The 17796-nt window shown below is 42.1% G+C and overlaps 1 protein-coding gene across 7 annotated transcripts in view; it reads right to left on the minus strand.

The window, feature by feature from the left end:
* CHERP (calcium homeostasis endoplasmic reticulum protein) overlaps nt 1–17796 on the minus strand; it is a 196202-nt gene that overhangs the window by 76524 nt on the left and 101882 nt on the right. For all 7 annotated transcript variants that reach the window (XM_085638368.1, XM_085638367.1, XM_085638366.1 and 4 more), the window contains exons 4-7: nt 7897–8034; nt 6125–6276; nt 878–989; nt 666–755 (exon numbers count right to left, since the gene is read on the minus strand). In XM_085638368.1, the coding sequence (XP_085494494.1) occupies nt 666–755; nt 878–989; nt 6125–6276; nt 7897–8034 (492 nt within the window). The remainder of the gene's footprint in view (nt 1–665; nt 756–877; nt 990–6124; nt 6277–7896; nt 8035–17796) is intronic.

Raw genomic sequence — 17796 nt, forward strand, 5'->3', positions numbered from 1 at the left:
TTAAATAATTCATGGATTATCACCCTAGCAGTTTTCGTCTCCTTGGAACAGGGAACATGGAAATAAGTAAACTGTATGATTAATGCCATGCTCTGCTAGATGCAAAGGCGATGGTGAGATACGACTGAGACAGGATATTCTAGAAAGAGGACTGTAATTGGGAGAATGATATTCAAGGTCCTGTCTGTGGCCAACATTCTGGTTACTATAAGGTGTTGGTAAAGCGTCTGCATTTTGGGCTACAAATGTGGACCATGCTATGTTGTGGCGTTGTATCTACATTTTCCGACACTCCCAGATGCTCTTGGTAGAATGAGCTACTAAGTTGAAATGAAATTGGGAAGGTGGGCAAAAACTCAGATCATCATAGGTTGGGGTAATGAATTAAGGGGGATGAGGCAAGGAGTTTCTTAACTCACAAGATTTCCACACCATCGTAGGGCAGTAGGCTATCGACAAGGGCTTGTCGGGAGATAACAGGTGAATTTTGGTTTGAAGGTGTCCTAATTTGTTATCTGTCTGCTAAATAACTATGTTCAACTACTTTAGGACTGCTAAAAAGTCATAACTGAGGTTTTTATGTAGATTCTCAACGAACAAAGCCCCTTTCTTTCTCCCTTTTCCTGACAAGTCTTGAGCATCCACAGCACATTATTACAACATACCTGGTATTGACCCAAGCCCAAAGCAGGACTTTGCAATTGCTGAATAATGGACTCATCAAAATAGCCATTTTTCTCCCAGAGCTGAAGCAGCTATTTGCAAACAAAGAAAACAGAAAATTACTCCAAGAGGTAATATTTAACTGAACAAACGACTGAAAGCTTTTCTCAGGGATAGGGAAAGCATATTTTGAAAAGCAAGAAGGGGTTTTTACCCGTGCAATTTTCTGTTGCTTGTCTTCCTCTACAGCCAGGAAACTGGTGCAATAAATTGGGACAACCACCTTCTGGAGAGCAGCGAGAAGTTCGCGTGCCTGCTTCCTCTGGCTTTGAGGTGAAAAATAAATGGAGAAAAAAGCAGAAGTTGGTGCGGAGCATTGCTGAGAGGACTATTACAAACCACACTCAGGTAGTAACGGGTCCCCATCTCTCCTCCTCACTCTGCCTTAACACTCCAGTATTAAGCACATGCTCCAAAATTCAACCCCCTTCAGAGAGGAGTAATATTTTATTGCAATATTTTAACTCCAAATTTAGTCAGAATTCCCTCCCGCTAGAGCAGCGGTCTTCAATTTGTGGGGCGCGGCCCCCAGGTGGCGCCTTGGAATCCTGGGAAGGGGGTGGCGCATTTCCAGGCCTAACTTCTTCCTTGAATACAAAACGTGCTTCTCCTTTAGGATAAAGGCCACTGCACGGACCCTTCATTCTGATCGTTAAAATACTTTTGCTGAATTCTGAAGCACACAGAAAGAGGAAAACCCTCTCAGGATTCTTTTTCTGCAGGTGCCCCTTCCTGCACAAAACAATCCTGCCTATGTTGGTGTTAGTCAGCAATTTGTGCGCCAACGCAAGGTGAAAGGACAGGAATGCACCAGCTTTCATAAATAAGGTGCATTCCTGCCCTCTCACATTGGTGTAGGACAGCGCAGAAAAAAAGACTTGCGGCGCTGCCCTACGTCAATGCGTCATAACTGAGGCCCTTTGTTTTAGCCTCACCTCTGACCACACCCCCTCACTCACTGACCTTTGGTTTGCTAAACACGGTTTCATTTATTTCCCCAACATAAAAATGATTTGCTGTGGCAATTGGGGGCGTTTATGGTTGTCGATAGTTGGCAATGATGAGGAGGACCAAGATCTAGAAACTTTTGTCAGGAGGAGGTCCTTACTCTTATACTTTTTTGACATGGGGGTCTCGGCATCAAAAAGTTTGAAGACCTCTGCTCTAGAGAGTCAGTTAGAAAAGAATACAACACTTTCTGCGACAGGGCTGAATAGGACTCATACATCGAGTCCTCCGTGTTGAATATACTCCTGATTCAAAGAACTTTTTTTTTTAAATAACATTTTATTGGCAGTTTATTATACATGTTGACAATCATTACTTCAGTGGAATATTCTTTAGTGCATATAATAGACGACAAAAACGTATTTTGCAGTGGTGCATCTTTTACATTACTTACTAGGTTCCCAAACCCCTTGGTGTTTATTGCTGTGCTATCCTTTGGGGAGTATTCTCTATGCCCTCTTCTCACCAAGGTCATTCGCTGTCTTCTGATACCTGCATTTCTTGTGGGGGTTCGCAGATATCACCACGGAACCTATTCCAGTTTCCCCACACCCGAGCCCATTTTTTAGGGCAACCCCAGTGGATGTAGACCGACTTCTCAGTTATCATGTCGTCCATATCACAGCACCGATTCAAAGAACTTTCAACATAATCTTGGAGGCCTTGGCGACTGTAAACAAGAATCCATCTGTTCATATGGATCTTCTAAAGGGAATTCCCTCTAAACTAATAGAGGGTAATTTAATCCTACCCTCAAAGCCATCAGCTGTACACTTTTTGCCACTCAGACCAGAAAGATTAAGAATGAATCATTTCCAGCTACACATAGAAATGATTCTTTTAAAAGGCAATAAAAACTCTATGCCAATTTCAGGAATGGGGCTACAAAACATCTACATGGGTATTAAATAAGAAAATCTCATTATATATTTTGACATGTGTACAAGGGGAGAGGTCCTCTAAAGTTACATCCATTAAACTGCTCTAAAATAATTTCAAGTGTTAAAGTAATTGACATCAACAGACTTACACTTGATTGGCTTTGTAAACAAAAAATCACCAAAGCTTTCTCTTATTCACTCCTGGCCATGAATTCAGTAAAAAAAAAAAAATAAATAATAATAATAATAATAATAATAATAATGTCACACCAGTTACAATCTCCATGACTTAAAATTAAATCCGGGGCTCTTCAAAAGGGCCCTGCATTGTAACACCACGTTAGTCTGCTCTTTCATGAAGTCCACTTAGAAAATACCCACTGGAAGTCACAGGCAGCCAGTATTGATAGACCATGGTGCACCACTTTCAGAAAAAGAAAACAAACAATTTCTACTAGAGAAGTCTTTTGTGTCTTTGGGACGGACTTGAAAACAAGAAGTATGTTATTCATCGCAAAATAGTCTGAACTTCAAGAGTATTCCCAGCTAAGTGATGTGGCACAGTATGCAGAAGCTCGTCAATTAAGTCTCATAGTATGACAGAATCATGGCTTCGGAGAGGTTTTAAAGAAGGGGTCTGACTGAGAACCCACCTGCTAACCCCGATTAGTTAAAATGGTCACAGTCCTTGATAAACCACAGGGGCCCATCGATTAGGTTTTTGTCTCAGTTTTTTATTACCAACTATTTAATGAGACGATTCCTCTCTCAAACGCAAGATTTTTTTTAATTTTTCTAGTTGATGTTGAAGATTCCAAAAATAAGCCTGTTTGGTACGTAGGTGTAATTGAAGTCACATCACACATCTCGGGTTCCCTAAAACTAGGGGCAGTATGCAAAAGTGCACAGGTTTGGATACCGCCTGAATAACAAAAATGGACCAATAGCAACTGCCTATAACTAAAAATTAAATTGAGGAAACTGTAATCCACAGCAAACTTAATAGTATGGGTATCATGTGCAAGGTAAATAGGCATTTGATAAGGGTGATAAAGCAAAAGGTTTATAGATCTAATTGGCAGCTAATACATGAGATAGAGAGGATTTAGGGAAATCTGGGTTTTAGTTAAAAGGGGCTCATTATAATCAACTAATCTGCTCCCTTGCGGTTTACTGCTCATTTAATAAGTCTTCACAGCTTGTGGGGGAGATACTCGCAATTTACTACCCTTTTTAAAGATGCATAGATAAGTGAATGATTAACCTTAAATTCAATTACAGCAACATATCATTCAATTAATTTGATTAGAGCCGCAGAACAAGATAATCTCCTGGCAGTTATTCTGAAAATTAAAGGTGAAATGAAGGGTTCAAAAACGACTCCTAGTTTTTTGTTGGGTGAGCAAAACAGGGAATACTCACTTTTAATAGCAGGTAAACTACTGAAACTTCCTTTTCCAATGGTGTTTAAACTAACATTTCATTCAGATCTTGGAAGGAGATACAAAAGTCTGATAAACTTTGTGCCAAACAAATGTTAAGCTACATACATTATTCCAGCAGGTCACCATCGGAGGGGTTTAAGATTGGATCCCTTTATTTCCAGGCAGAATTTCAAACATTCACCTTAGCACATATCATCGGAGAAAAACTAGCAATGTTTTGAAATTACATCTTCAGCAGTTCTCACAAGATCTACATCGGGGGAAATCTGAAAAGTTTACTTATATAAATAAATTTGAAGAACAGCAAATGGGGGATGAGATACAGAAAGTAAGACTTGGAGTAAACTCTTACTTTTCCATTGCAGGCATGGCATATTATTTGGAACTAAGTGGGGGACAACGTTTGTGTGCTTTAAATGTAAATGCACAAGAGCTCATAGCTTGATTACTGTTTGTCTTAACATGTGTTTTTAAAATCTCTCTTTGTAAAGTATGAAACTGACTGAATAGAGATAAAGCTTCACATCTTCACAGAACAAATTGAAACAAAATTTGCTCTACGATTCCTCTGCACACTTTATATCCCTTCCAAAAAGCCCATTTAATGAATAATGTATTTGACCCTGAGCCATCATCCACCATCTGCCCCTCAAAGAGGGTCCTATGCTCAGAAGGATATATTTTGAACCATGTGTACTATTAAGACATTTGCTACCTTTGTGCAATCAATATTTGTGTTGAGCTAGCAAGAGCGCAGCTGATCTACATTTTGTAAATAGGTTGCCTCAAAAGCCAATAGCAGATTGAGAATGCACATACTGGTAACAAATCTGTGCTGCCATATTATGTTATGCAGGGCCACAGGGAATACAAATACCTTATATCAGGATCATATGTTCCACGGACTGCATCACCTCAGTCCCTGAAGTACATGATCCTCCAAGAAAGAACAACCAAAATACCCTTTTAATTAAAATCTTGAAAAAAGGTTCAGATGAGCTTTCGATGACCTAGAATGGAATATGTGCCCAGCGCGTGACAGCTGCTAAATACTAGAGCGGTACTATCTCGCCCCCAGTGCAGACTGGGTTTATACTGTTCTACAAATAAACAATCCCACTGTACATCATAAACCCTGAGGATCTCAATCTCAAGTCCCCCTTCTGGTGCGAGAAAGTCATATTTTTTGTTTTTAAATACATATTGTTTTCAAGTTTCATATAGATACCTAAACCGAAGGCAGTACAGTCGATCACTTCATACATTAGTTTCAATATAAAGCTGACAATGTTATACAATGCTGCAATCGGATGCTTACCATACTTCTTAGGACACACAAGCACATTGTATATAGTAAACAATGCACAATAAACTATGTGGAACAATCTCATAGCAATCGCCTCTGACCGGGAGTCTGACCTAATGTCACACCAAAGTCTCCCTTCAGAGACCCCAGCCCATAGTAAGGTCTCCATCACCCCCATACTTTGTAAAACATGGGGACAGCGTCTACCGTTATATGTCACCTTTTCAGCCATCCTGTAGAGGTCCACCCCCTCTGTCATTCTTGTTTGGAAGTTATCTCTGATTACACCCCCCTCCTCCCCCCAGTACTTGAGATAGTAATACTTGATAGATTGCATCTTAAAGGCTGGATTTGTTGTGGTTCATGTGAGGGCTTAGTTGACCATTACTCTATTCAACCACTGCACAGAACATATTCAACTTTTGTTTTATATTGAGTTAGCTTTTTAATCTAGTCAATAACAATTATAAGCGACATGCCAGCTGGATTCTCCCATTAAGCAATGTCACAGAGTTAATCATTGAAACGTGTATAGCTGACATTAATTCTCAATTTAGTCGAAACAACAAACTAACACAAAATACCAGACAAGGTGTATGTGAGGAAACACATTACAGCCATGACCGCAGATCAGTAAAAATAGACAAATCATTTGTCAGTATTAAGAATAAACATTAATATTTTTGGCACATTGGCATATTATCAGCTGTAATACAAGGTTGCAAGCATCCCTATAATGCACATCCCAGATAAAGGCTTACCAGTGATGCAAGACATCATTGATGAGATAAATTAAATGCAGCCGAAGTTCAAAATGCGCTCCTTCTGCGGTTATCCGGGTGCGCAGGTGCCATGCCATCACCTCACAGTGTTGAGGGGACTTGGCATTGGTAAACATCCAGTTTTTACCAGCCTGGAGCAAAAAGCAATCACCACTTTGGAATTAGAGCCATGAATTTTGTTTTGCACAATAGAAAATATTTCACAAGTTGTTACTGTTTACACAGGGAAAAGGCAGACAAAGATACACCTCAACTCTAACTACACATAAAAGTATGCATTTTTTAATTCATCCATGAATGGTGATAGAGAATGTAATGTGTGCACTGACAGACACATACTAAGCACAATCTAAAAACAAAAACTCAACAACTGCACACTCCAACACAGCACATCTCACTTTCAATGTACTGCCTCTGTAGGGCACCAGAATGTGCTCTCTGAGTCAGATGGTGGGGGAGAAGAGGTGGTGAAGAAGTAGTAGGCACGGAATTATTATATCTCCAGGACAAGCTGAAAGAAGCCCAAGGAGTTACGAGCTGTATCTGAAGACATTTCGTTCACAACAAACCAGTTTATGTCGGATGACATCGAGCCAGTCTGGAGCACGAACACCCATTTTACCCTTGATAGGGTTATGATAATAAGGACTCATCTAGGACTGTTTTATGGTCTTTATGATTTTGATAATTACATCTATATGTATTTTTCGTCAGCAGAAACATTTAGGTTCTTATTCGTATGCTTCACATTATTGAAGTGATTGATATACCTTTCACTTTGTGGTCTGTTGAGCTCTATGCTCTAAGCAGCCACTTGCAATAAAAATTATCATTTGAAAACATTAGCTTGTGCACAACTTCAGTTGTTTAGGTTTCATTAGGTCGCCTTTTATTTTTTTTCAACTACATATGCGGTCAATAAGGCAGTGGACGGTTTTGAAAAACCGATCAAAACTCGATTGAAAATAAAATCAACGAGTTTATAGTTGTAATTCAATGTTTGTTCATTTTTCACATTCAAAGAAAAAAAACACAATAAATATCACCAAATTGCTACGGGTCGCGGAGAAGATGTGTTTGAAGTGACATCATTTGAACATAAGATCTACACTGCAGTCCTGGCACAGCCCTTTTCTGGCCTCCATAGTGATATGCGGATGGAAAAGATCGGAATTGCTGCTCAGAAAGTGATGACAGTGCAAAAATAGGCCAGAATAGCTTAAGAATACATTTTTGTAGCCAATAAAATAATCCAGATTCCCCACTATGTTACTACTTTTTGAGGAATTATTTTATAAAATGATCTAGTTCACTAGGACAATTTCAGTCATGTGACAAGTTTTGACGTACACTACAGATCATTTCATACTGCAGGCTTCAGCCAGCTGGAAACTCTCTTCACTTCCTACATTAAAAGCACAACTAGAGACCCCACCCAAGAGAGTACTTTCTACAATGAACAAAAAGCCCAGAATCCATTTTTAACAAATGAAAGTATAAAAATGAAAGTCAAAAACGAAATGGGACAAGTGGCGATCAGACGAAAAATCAAAGTACCACAGGCAGTCCGGTTTCTTTAGTGGTACGTCAGCATCACCGGCAAGTGTGCAGTGTTCTACAATCACAAAGTTAAACAAGTACAGAGACGCACTGAACTTGAAAATTAAACACAAATCATATGTGCACCAACACAAGTATGGCTAAGAAGGCAAAGCTTCTCACTTTTTCGCCTGGTTACTGAAATCACTTACAGAGATGGCATCTTTCGTGCACGTGTCGATGATGGGCTGCAGTAAATTATCAAACTCTGTAGTCTCCAGCTGGGTGTCTGCCAGATTGTTTTGCATCTGCTGCTCCATGGCACGAGTGACGGCTGCTGTAATCTCCTCCTGGGGGGGGGGGGGGGGGGGGGGATAAAAACATTTAAAAATATATATCACAAAACGTTAACCAAATACCTCACTAAAAACTGCAAAGCATGCCTGATCCATTATGTAATTTTGAGCTATGTACAGAAATTCACAACTGGCATGACTTCATGCCCGAAGTCATTGATTGTAACAGGAACAAGTAGGAGTTGTCCAAGGGTGATCGTCTGGAGAGGCAAAGAAGAGACTGACTGCATTGCAGCCCAATGTGGCTGCCAGTGGAAGCATTCCACCCATCACCATTGCTTGTTTTAACAGGATAACTCAATTGCAAAGCGTACACCCAGACTTGGGTCCGTGCTTACTGGGCCAGATTCTCAACAGTGCAGATCAAAAAGGTGGCAGTTGTCCGGGGTTGCTCCATTTCCTATTCAGTGGTTAAATGGGCTGGCATTTTGGCCCATAATGTTCACACAGGAACAGGTCCAACACTGATCAGCATATGAATGGTCCCAGGCTAGGATGGTGCTCTGGGCAAAAAAATAATTGACTTGAATGTGGCCTGAACAATTGGTCGAGGCCTAGACTTCTGAAAGCATTCGACCTATCACTCTTTATTGCTTGAATGTCATTAGAGAATCTGTCTGCAGCTTAGAGCATGATAGCACATGTGAAGGACACATTTGCAAAACGTTATCCCAGTAAGTAAGTTCCCTTAAATGAGTGGCCGCAGAGCTCTACAGAAACCGGTTCTCTTGGTTAGTATGAATGTTTTGTAGTAGTACAGCATCGTGGACAGCCTGCATCAGGGAGACCAAGGGAGTACTCAGTTTCTCTCGGTCTTGTCACTTGTTTCAAAGTTTATCATCAGTACACCACATGAGGCTTGCTCAAGTAGGATACTCAAATGTGTGTGAAACAAAGCATTTCTAACAGAAATTGAAAAGAGAATACAGGAAAATATCACTCAGTCCATTGAAATGAAAACCAGGCTGCCAGAAGGAAAGATCTCGCCCTATAAATCTGTTCTTGATGAAATGCAGAGCGTACACATAGTGGTCTTGATTCTTACATCAGATTGTATAGTCCCTGAGATAAAGAGGCTATGCATTTTGAGTATGCCAGTTTCATAACAATTATCAATATCTAGATCAATGAATGAAACTATAACGCGGACAGAATTCCAACTCCAGGTCAACCAACAATGTAAAAATACTCTTTGGCATACTACCCCAACAGGGTGTAATTTCTCAAACCTAGCCCCTATATGGCCATATCGAGAATAGCACCTGAAGTAATTTGTCCACAAAGCACCCTAGAAAAGCAGACTTACTAATAACGCAACCTCCAAACAAAATGTTACACTGCATAGCTACAGTAAAACTGGTTTTACTATAGATTGTGAATTTTTATTTAAAAAAAAAAAAAACAAAGACTAAGATTAGGCAAAGCCTAGATAGCCAAAAGCATAAGGAGGCTTTCTTTTTAAGTAGGAAACACCAAGAAAAACCATCCTGAAGATTATGTGCAAGGAGAAACCATAGGAAACAACAAGCATTGGCAGAGACAATAGGTCTCGACTATGTGAGATCTACTGGCTTTGTAAATGTTTGTAGATGTGTTAGCAGACCAAGCTACTGTGCAACATGTCTTGAAGTCAAGAAAATAAAGCGTTACGACGTGACTAGCGTTGACTAAGCCATATAGTTTGGTTTTTTGAAAGCCATGTTGCACTGCACCCTGCGCTGCTGTGAAATATGTTAAAACATTTTTTTTTTTAAAAGGAGCGGTGAGCAACACAAAGGAGGCACAGGGAAGGAGGGAGGAAGCACCAGATGGGGACATCATCACAGAGGAGGGATGGTCGGGAAGGGAAAGAAGAAATAGTACCTCAATTACGATGAGAGCAGCAGATAGGTGCTAATTAAGTTAAATCAAACTGTGCTTTGTTCATGCTCCACCGAAAGGAACATAAGTGACGCTTGGCCTGTGATGGCCAATTAGAAGGCAACAAGGAAGAGTGATACTGAAGTCAACAAGTGGCAAGCAACGGGCAGGCTCCAAGCCCAATATTGTACACAACGGTCTTACAAGCGAGAGCGCTTGCAGTCACAGACTCGACCCGAAAAAGGATGACAAAAAAAAAAGGCATTGATTGTAACAGGAACTAGTAGGAGTTGTCCAAGGGTGATCGTTTGGAGAGGCAAAGAAGAGACTGACTGCATTGCAGCCCAATGTGGCAGCCAGTATCAGCATTCCACCCATCACCATTTCTTGTTTTAACAAGGTAACTCAATTGCAAAGCGTACACCCAGACATGGGTCCGTGCTTACTGGGCCACCATAAAGTGAAACCTAATTTGCTTGTAAATTCACTTTAGAAATAGATATATGCAAAATAAAGTATTTCATTAAACAGTTGATATGTCACATAAATTGCAAATCTAAATTTAATTCGTGGGATATTTTGCCCTCGTGATAGGGTTTATGTTGGTTTCATCACCGACAATGGTTCAAGAATCACTGAACATCTTTCAACCGTTAGGTTGAAGAGTGGATCTATACCAATGGTTAAACTTTATTAGAAAGGGATATAAAGAAAATCAAATTAGATGGCAGGTAACAGTCGAAAACCACAGTCTTAACAAAAGTACATGAAAGAGTGTTAAATAAAAGAATTGGACTGATTTAACTACAGCACGAGCAGCAATGTAAAAATTATATTAGCAATCCTGTTTCCTTTTGTGAATCTCTCTGGATTCCAAGCATGTGATGTGCTCAAAAACTGAATCCAGCAGGTTGCAGAGGACTCCTGCTAGACCTGGCATCTTTGGGTATGTTTCCCCTGTCTTTTTGCTTTCTGACCTCCTGGTTTTTACTCTGTTTTTTCTGGTTTAGTGCACTTTCTCACTGCTGTTTAGTGTTGAAGTGCAAGTACTCCTGTAGTAAATTGTGTTATGGATTGGTGTTGCCATGATTGGCATATCTGCTAGTGGGCCTGCTGCACTGAATTGTGCCAACCTAACAATCAGCCCTGTAAAGGGTTTTCTGACCTGTCACTGCAGTGTCTGCGTGCAGTCTGTAACTGCCATGTCGACCTGGCAAGTACACCCACATGGCAGGACCTAATATGCCCTTTTCTTACATGCAAGTCATCCCTCTGGTAAGCCCAAGGTACCCCTGTGGGCAGGGTGCTGTGTATGTTAAAGGTAGGACATGTACTTGTGTGTGTGACATGTCCTGGTAGTGAATTGCAGTGCATTTTGTTTTGTAAATGTATAGGTATTTATATAGCGCCGATCACCACTACGGGTATCTCAGCGCTGTACTCATACCGCTGAAGTAACCCTTCCTGGTTTTCCGTGTGAAGTGTCCACTCCTGGGCACCCCCATGGTGAGGCCAGGCATCCCAGCGCTGTTGGGGACGTTGTGGAGATTAAGCAAGCTATTGCCCAGAGTTGCATGTGACCCATGATTAGAATAGGCACTGAGGCGAGAATATCCGGTCCGAGGAATTTATAGCCCGAGACCCTGCCGCGGCGGGAATCGAACCCTGGTCCCGGACCAGTGCTCTGCATCGAGGTCTGCCGCTCTAACCATTGAGCCACACTTCTCCACTTCTTCCACAATGGAAAGGCTATCTGTTTTATAGGATAGAATGGGAGGTTGCTTAGACGATCTTATAAGCATAAATTCCCATTGCGACCATATTGAGTTTAGTATTCCTGGACTCAGAATGTAAAAATGCATCGTTTGGTAAAGATTATTTTTATATTCTGTGTTTGAAATTAACACTTTTAGAAAGTAGGCGTGTTCTTGCTTGGTCATTCTGTGTGCCTCTTCTGGTTTGTGGATTGATTGTCTGGCTTTGGAGAGACAGGGGCTGGGCATGTGCATTCACTGTAGACAGCCACTGTGTGTGTGTGTGTGGGGGGGGGGGGGTGCGGGGGGTGTTGGTGTGTTTCGCCTTTCCTGGATGAGTCAGGGCTGGGCTGAAAAGATCTGGGCTGCATTTCAAGTAGGGGGAGGAGATTTCCTTGCAATTGAATGGGCCTGGTCTGCCTTAAACAATGCTTTCTCAATCTTCTGCTAGGAGGCTGGACCAGAGAGGCCAGAACTGGTTTGGACTGAGCACAGAGCCTCTCAGCATGAGAGAACAAAGGGAAACTAAGTATAAATAGTGGGGCCTAAACCCCAGAACTCGCTGGAACCAAGGATTCTGCCAAGAAGAACAGCTGGAAGAACTGCCAGGAGGAGTACTGCCCATTTACAGCGTTGTCGCTTTTGTTGGGTTGGCCTTCAGTTGCTGCTTCTACCTTGGGCAGTGAAAGGACTAGACTTTCTATAACTTGTTGCTGAGTATCTCCAAGGGCTTGTAACCGAGCTTGCCTCCTGTTAACAAAGACTCAGGGACAGCAAAGACTTAATTCGCCTCTGGGCACCCCTTCTGGAACCGTGGGTTTCAGTTGCCGCCGCAGAGGCACAGCACTCCGCACCCCCTCTGTTGCCTGCACCGCGATCTGTCAGCACCGCATCAAGAACCGCCCCGATTTGCACTGCAGCCCTGGTCTCACCGCCGCCACTGGACAACCATCACCAAGCCGCTGGCTGCACCGCGACCTGAGGACACCACACAGCTATGCATCGCAACAGTCGCCACATCCAGCTGAATCAGCTGCATCGCACCCTACCACTGACCCGCTCCAACGCGGTCAGCAGGAACTGTTGGATTCTGTCTTCAGTATGGCGGTAGAACTGGACACAGCTACCGACTTCAAGGAACTGCATTTTATAGGTATTCTTGCAAAGTGCATATTTTAAAGTACTGTATGTTGGATATTTGTAGTTTTGGTCTTGTTTATAAAAATATTGGATAGTTTACTAAACTGGTGTGGTGTCCTTTTGTAGTGTTTTCACTCTATTATTGTTGGTTATGTGCAAATGCGTTACACACTGCCTCTAAGATATGCCTAACTGCTTGTGCCAAGCTACTAAGGGGTGAGAAGAGGTTCTTTTTGGAGTTGAACTCCCTTACCGGGATGAGGAAGAAGGGTCCCTACTTGAACAATGGTGCAAACCATTGCCAACTAGAGACCCCCATTTCTAACAACTCCCCTATGGGAAATCCAAATTAAGTTATCACAAGAGACCAGGATTTATAGATATAAATTATCTTGATGGGGCCATATATGTAAGTATTCAAACACCTTCAAGGGGAAATGTAAGTCCCACACATTAGGATTAGGGCCCCAGTTTTATGGTATTTTTTTGTTTTACATTTCAGTCTGTATCCATGTTTATTTTTTGCTCATTTTTTTTCTGTATTTATCCATTTTTAGGTCGAGCATTCGAGACCTCTTGTATACACTTTAGTATATACTTATATGTGTATGTACTTTGTGGGCTCTGGAGATCAGCCCTAGGACTGGTCTGCTTCCACTTAGGGACTTTTCTTTCTGTTCAACTGCCTCTATTTAACTGTCTTGATATAAAATGACCAGTATAGGTCAGTAAAGAGCCAGAATTGCTTTCTGCTGAGGGACTTTTTTAAAAAAATTTCTTCTGGCAACTGCCTCTATTTAACTTTCTTGATAGAAAACGACCAGCAGAGGTCAGTAAAATACCAGAATCACTTTAGCATTCTATAGATTCAAGCCCATAAAATTTGTCTTCCACGAGCACAGGTAAACAATATTTTTTTCAAATCTTGTTTTTTCAGTGATATGACCACGAAGGACCTGATTTTATATTAAAAACAGAGCTTTGGACTATACCATTTCCCATTGAAAGGAAATATTTTTCTCCATGTGTTCCCATACCTGGTGTGTCACGCAGTTTGGTGCTTACTTTCCCTCCATGTTAAAGAACAGTAGATGTTTTAGCACCCAGGCTAATGTGCTGCATAGCTAAATGCATATAAGGTCCCAAAGGAGAGACAAATTGCATTGTAAATGCTTGTTATTTTGTGCTTTCCCTATAAATTAATCTGCAATGGGTATTTTTCTACAATTGTTTAACTGATAAATGGATGCTCACATTTTAATGTCCAAAAGGTTTCAGAAGAATACAGTGCAATAGCGTTATCTGAAAAACACTTGCACTGTACAATAGCATAAATAACTGCAGATCTGCACTCAATTAAGCTTAATTTGGAAATCTAATGTCTTTTTTTTTCTTTTTTAATCACCCCTGCCTCTCAATCTGTACACCTACTGAACTGGAACTCATGATTTAAAAATATTTACAAATAAATGCAGTCAGGAAAACAAATCGTTTTCGGTCTATTTATCTGTAAAAATCAGTAAAAACAGAAAACTGGGAGCCCTAATTAGGATTAAAGAAATACATATGACATATTCAAGGAGTGGGGAGAACCATGGTTTGATAATGTGTACTTAATTGTTGTACGGAATTGGTGTTAAATGATACTTGCTAAAGGGTCTTACTACCTGCATGATTAGGATTTGAATATGCAATACAACACTATGTGCACTGATGTGGAAGCGGTTGTAAGGATGAACCAACACTATTTTTGAGTAACTGCAGGTTAAATGGAGATACAGAATGTGGTGTTGCGTTACCTGCACAGATATAGCGGAGTCATGAGAATTAAGAGTCTTCTGTGCACAGAGGTTCTGCATGAAGCAGAAGTGTAATGACTTCCAGAATGGGAACATACAAAGTGATTAGTGACTTCTGAACTGCAGTGTGTTAAAAGGAAATTACTATGTGGGGTAGAATCTTTTTGCATTTACTCTAGATGGGCTGCGCCATGGCACCCTGAAGCTCCAGCTAGAAACAAAGGTGAGTTCTCTTTAAATATAGACGGCATAAAACCAGTGGAAGTCGCAAAAGAGAGTAATGAGCACACTGTACAAGTTTTATTTGTAGGATCTACTTTCAATGAAAACAAAGAGACATTGGTAAAATGGAGGAATAATGGAGGACTAAGAAAGCCGGTACAGAGAGGTTTCTTTCTGGGATATATACCGGAAGAGAAAACGTTTTGTTTCACCTGTTTAAAGAAACTACATAGAAATTGAAATATTGAAGATGCGTTTTGATTACCTCTAAGCATATTAAAATAGAATAAAATAAATAATATAATGCCATTGAACTAGCTGGAACAAATGGATTCTTAGGAAATAAGAGGCCTATGATTAGTCTGTCTGTTTGAATTTGATCTAAAAAAAAAAAAAAGAAGGAGATAAAGCTGTAAAAGGTACAAGTTAATGGCTATGTACACATTTTTCAGGTAATTAACATGCAACAATCAAAATTATGAATCACGGAGTGGAAAGTTAAAGAGATTTAAGAAAACAAGATGGATCCTTGATTAATTTGGGTGTTTACAGGTAATTAAGATATATAAAAGAAACCAAAGAAGTTTAATCCTTAACTGACTTGAGTTTCAGTGCTATGGGTTATTATGCATTATATTTTTGCAGACACCTGAGATTAAACACTGAGAAGAGCCAACAGCCACATTAAACTGTGATATCCTGATGAAGACTGTAATTAAAGAAACCAAAACTATATCCATGGTCCTCGAGAGACTGAGGGGGAACACTGTGTGGTAGGACATTGGTGCCGGCACGGTGACCCCACACACAAATGTGTGGAAAATTAAATTTTTTCCAGCTAAAATTGAGGTTTGCAGGGGATTCTTGGTAGGAAAATGTTGGGGGATCCAAGCAAGCTATATCTCCCTGGACTTCCCCCGGGTGTCTAGCTTTCAGAAATGTATGGGTTTGGTAGGTTTCCCCAGATGGCCGCTGAGACAAAAACCCAGGTGCCCCCCTTGCAGAACCAGGACGTTTTGGGATAGGTAATTCTGAGGTCTCGACAAACCATTTTGAGCTCTTATCTGTCGCGGGTACTTGGCCCACCCACACGGAGAGGTACCATTTTTATTGGGAAACCGGGGGCCAATGCTGGGTGGTAGGAAATTTGGATTAGCCCAGTGATCCTACAATTTTCCCCACACAGAAATCTGAGAAATATTAGATTTTTTCTGCTAAATTTGAGGACTGCAGGGGATTCTGGGTAGGAAAACATTGTGTGATCCATGCAAGCCATACCTACCTGGACTTCCCTGGTTCTCCAATTTTCAGGAATGTGTGAGTTTGGTAGGTTTTCCTACATTGCGGCTGAGCCGGGGGCCAAAATCCCAGGTGACCCCCCCCCCCTTGCAAAAACAGGTTGTTTTGCGACAGGTCATTTTGAGATCTCCACAATACGTTGTGGGCCCTTGCCTATCGCAGGTGCTGGGGGCGACACACTGACACCCCCACACACCCCCACACACACTTTTATCTGAAGACTTTGAAGAATGCGGGGTGGGTGGAATTTTGTGAACCCACGCAGATTCCAGAACTTTCCATCACAGAAATGTGGGGGAAATTTGTTTGTTTTTTTACACAGTTTGAGGTTTGCAAGGGATTCTGGGTAAGAGAACCTGGAGGGAGACATACAAGTCACCCCCTCCTGGATTCCTCTGGGTGTCTAGTTTTCAAAAATGTATAGGTTTGCTAGGTTTCCCTAGGTGCCAGCAGAGCTACGGTTAAAAATCCACAGCGTGTCACTTTGCCAAAAAGGGTCTCTTTTCACTGTAAAAATGTGGTGTCCACGTTACGTTTTGGGCCGTTACCTGTCGCGGGCACTAGGCCTACCCATACACGTGCGGTACCATATTTACTTAGGGGAACGAACACAATCGTAGAGCAACTGTTCTTACCTGTTGACTTTCGATGCATTTCTGCCTTCCAACTGTAAGACAATGTGTAAACAAGCATTTGCATAGCCAATAGGTCTCACCTTTGGGACCATATAAGTATTTAGTTATGCAGCACAATATCATTGGTACAACAGCATCAACTGTTGCATGGCTAAACACTTATAAGGTCCCAAAGGCGAGACCTATTGGCTATGCCAATGCTTGTTGTGTTATGGGGGAGCATAAATAACAGGAGGGTGAGAGAGCCAGTCAGTCAGCGAGAGAGAGAGCCAGTCAGTCAGCGAGAGAGAGAGCCAGTCAGTCAGCGAGAGAGAGAGCCAGTCAGTCAGCGAGAGAGAGCCAGTCAGTCAGCGAGAGAGAGAGCCAGTCAGTCAGCGAGAGAGAGAGCCAGTCAGTCAGCGAGAGAGAGAGCCAGTCAGTCAGCGAGAGAGAGAGACAGTCAGTCAGCGAGAGAGAGAGACAGTCAGTCAGCGAGAGAGAGAGACAGTCAGTCAGCGAGAGAGAGAGACAGTCAGTCAGCGAGAGAGAGAGCCAGTCAGTCAGCGAGAGAGAGAGCCAGTCAGTCAGCGAGAGAGAGAGCCAGTCAGTCAGCGAGAGAGAGAGCCAGTGCCAGTCAGTCAGCGAGAGCCAGTGCCAGTCAGCGAGAGCCAGTGCCAGTCAGCGAGAGCCAGTGCCAGTCAGCGAGAGCCAGTGCCAGTCAGCGAGAGCCAGTGCCAGTCAGCGAGAGCCAGTGCCAGTCAGCGAGAGCCAGTGCCAGTCAGCGAGAGCCAGTGCCAGTCAGCGAGAGCCAGCGAGAGTCAGCGCGAGCGAGAGTCAGCGCGAGCGAGAGTCAGCGCGAGCGAGAGTCAGCGCGAGCGAGAGTCAGCGCGAGCGAGAGTCAGCGCGAGCGAGAGTCAGCGCGAGCGAGAGTCAGCGCGAGCGAGAGTCAGCGCGAGCGAGAGTCAGCGCGAGCGAGAGTCAGCGCGAGCGAGAGTCAGTGCGAGCGAGAGTCAGTGCGAGCGAGAGTCAGCGCGGTCAGCACGAGCGAGAGTCAGCGCGAGCGTCAGT

The sequence above is a fragment of the Triturus cristatus genome, chromosome 12, assembly GCF_964204655.1.
Source record: "Triturus cristatus chromosome 12, aTriCri1.1, whole genome shotgun sequence".
Taxonomy (NCBI): domain Eukaryota; kingdom Metazoa; phylum Chordata; class Amphibia; order Caudata; family Salamandridae; genus Triturus; species Triturus cristatus.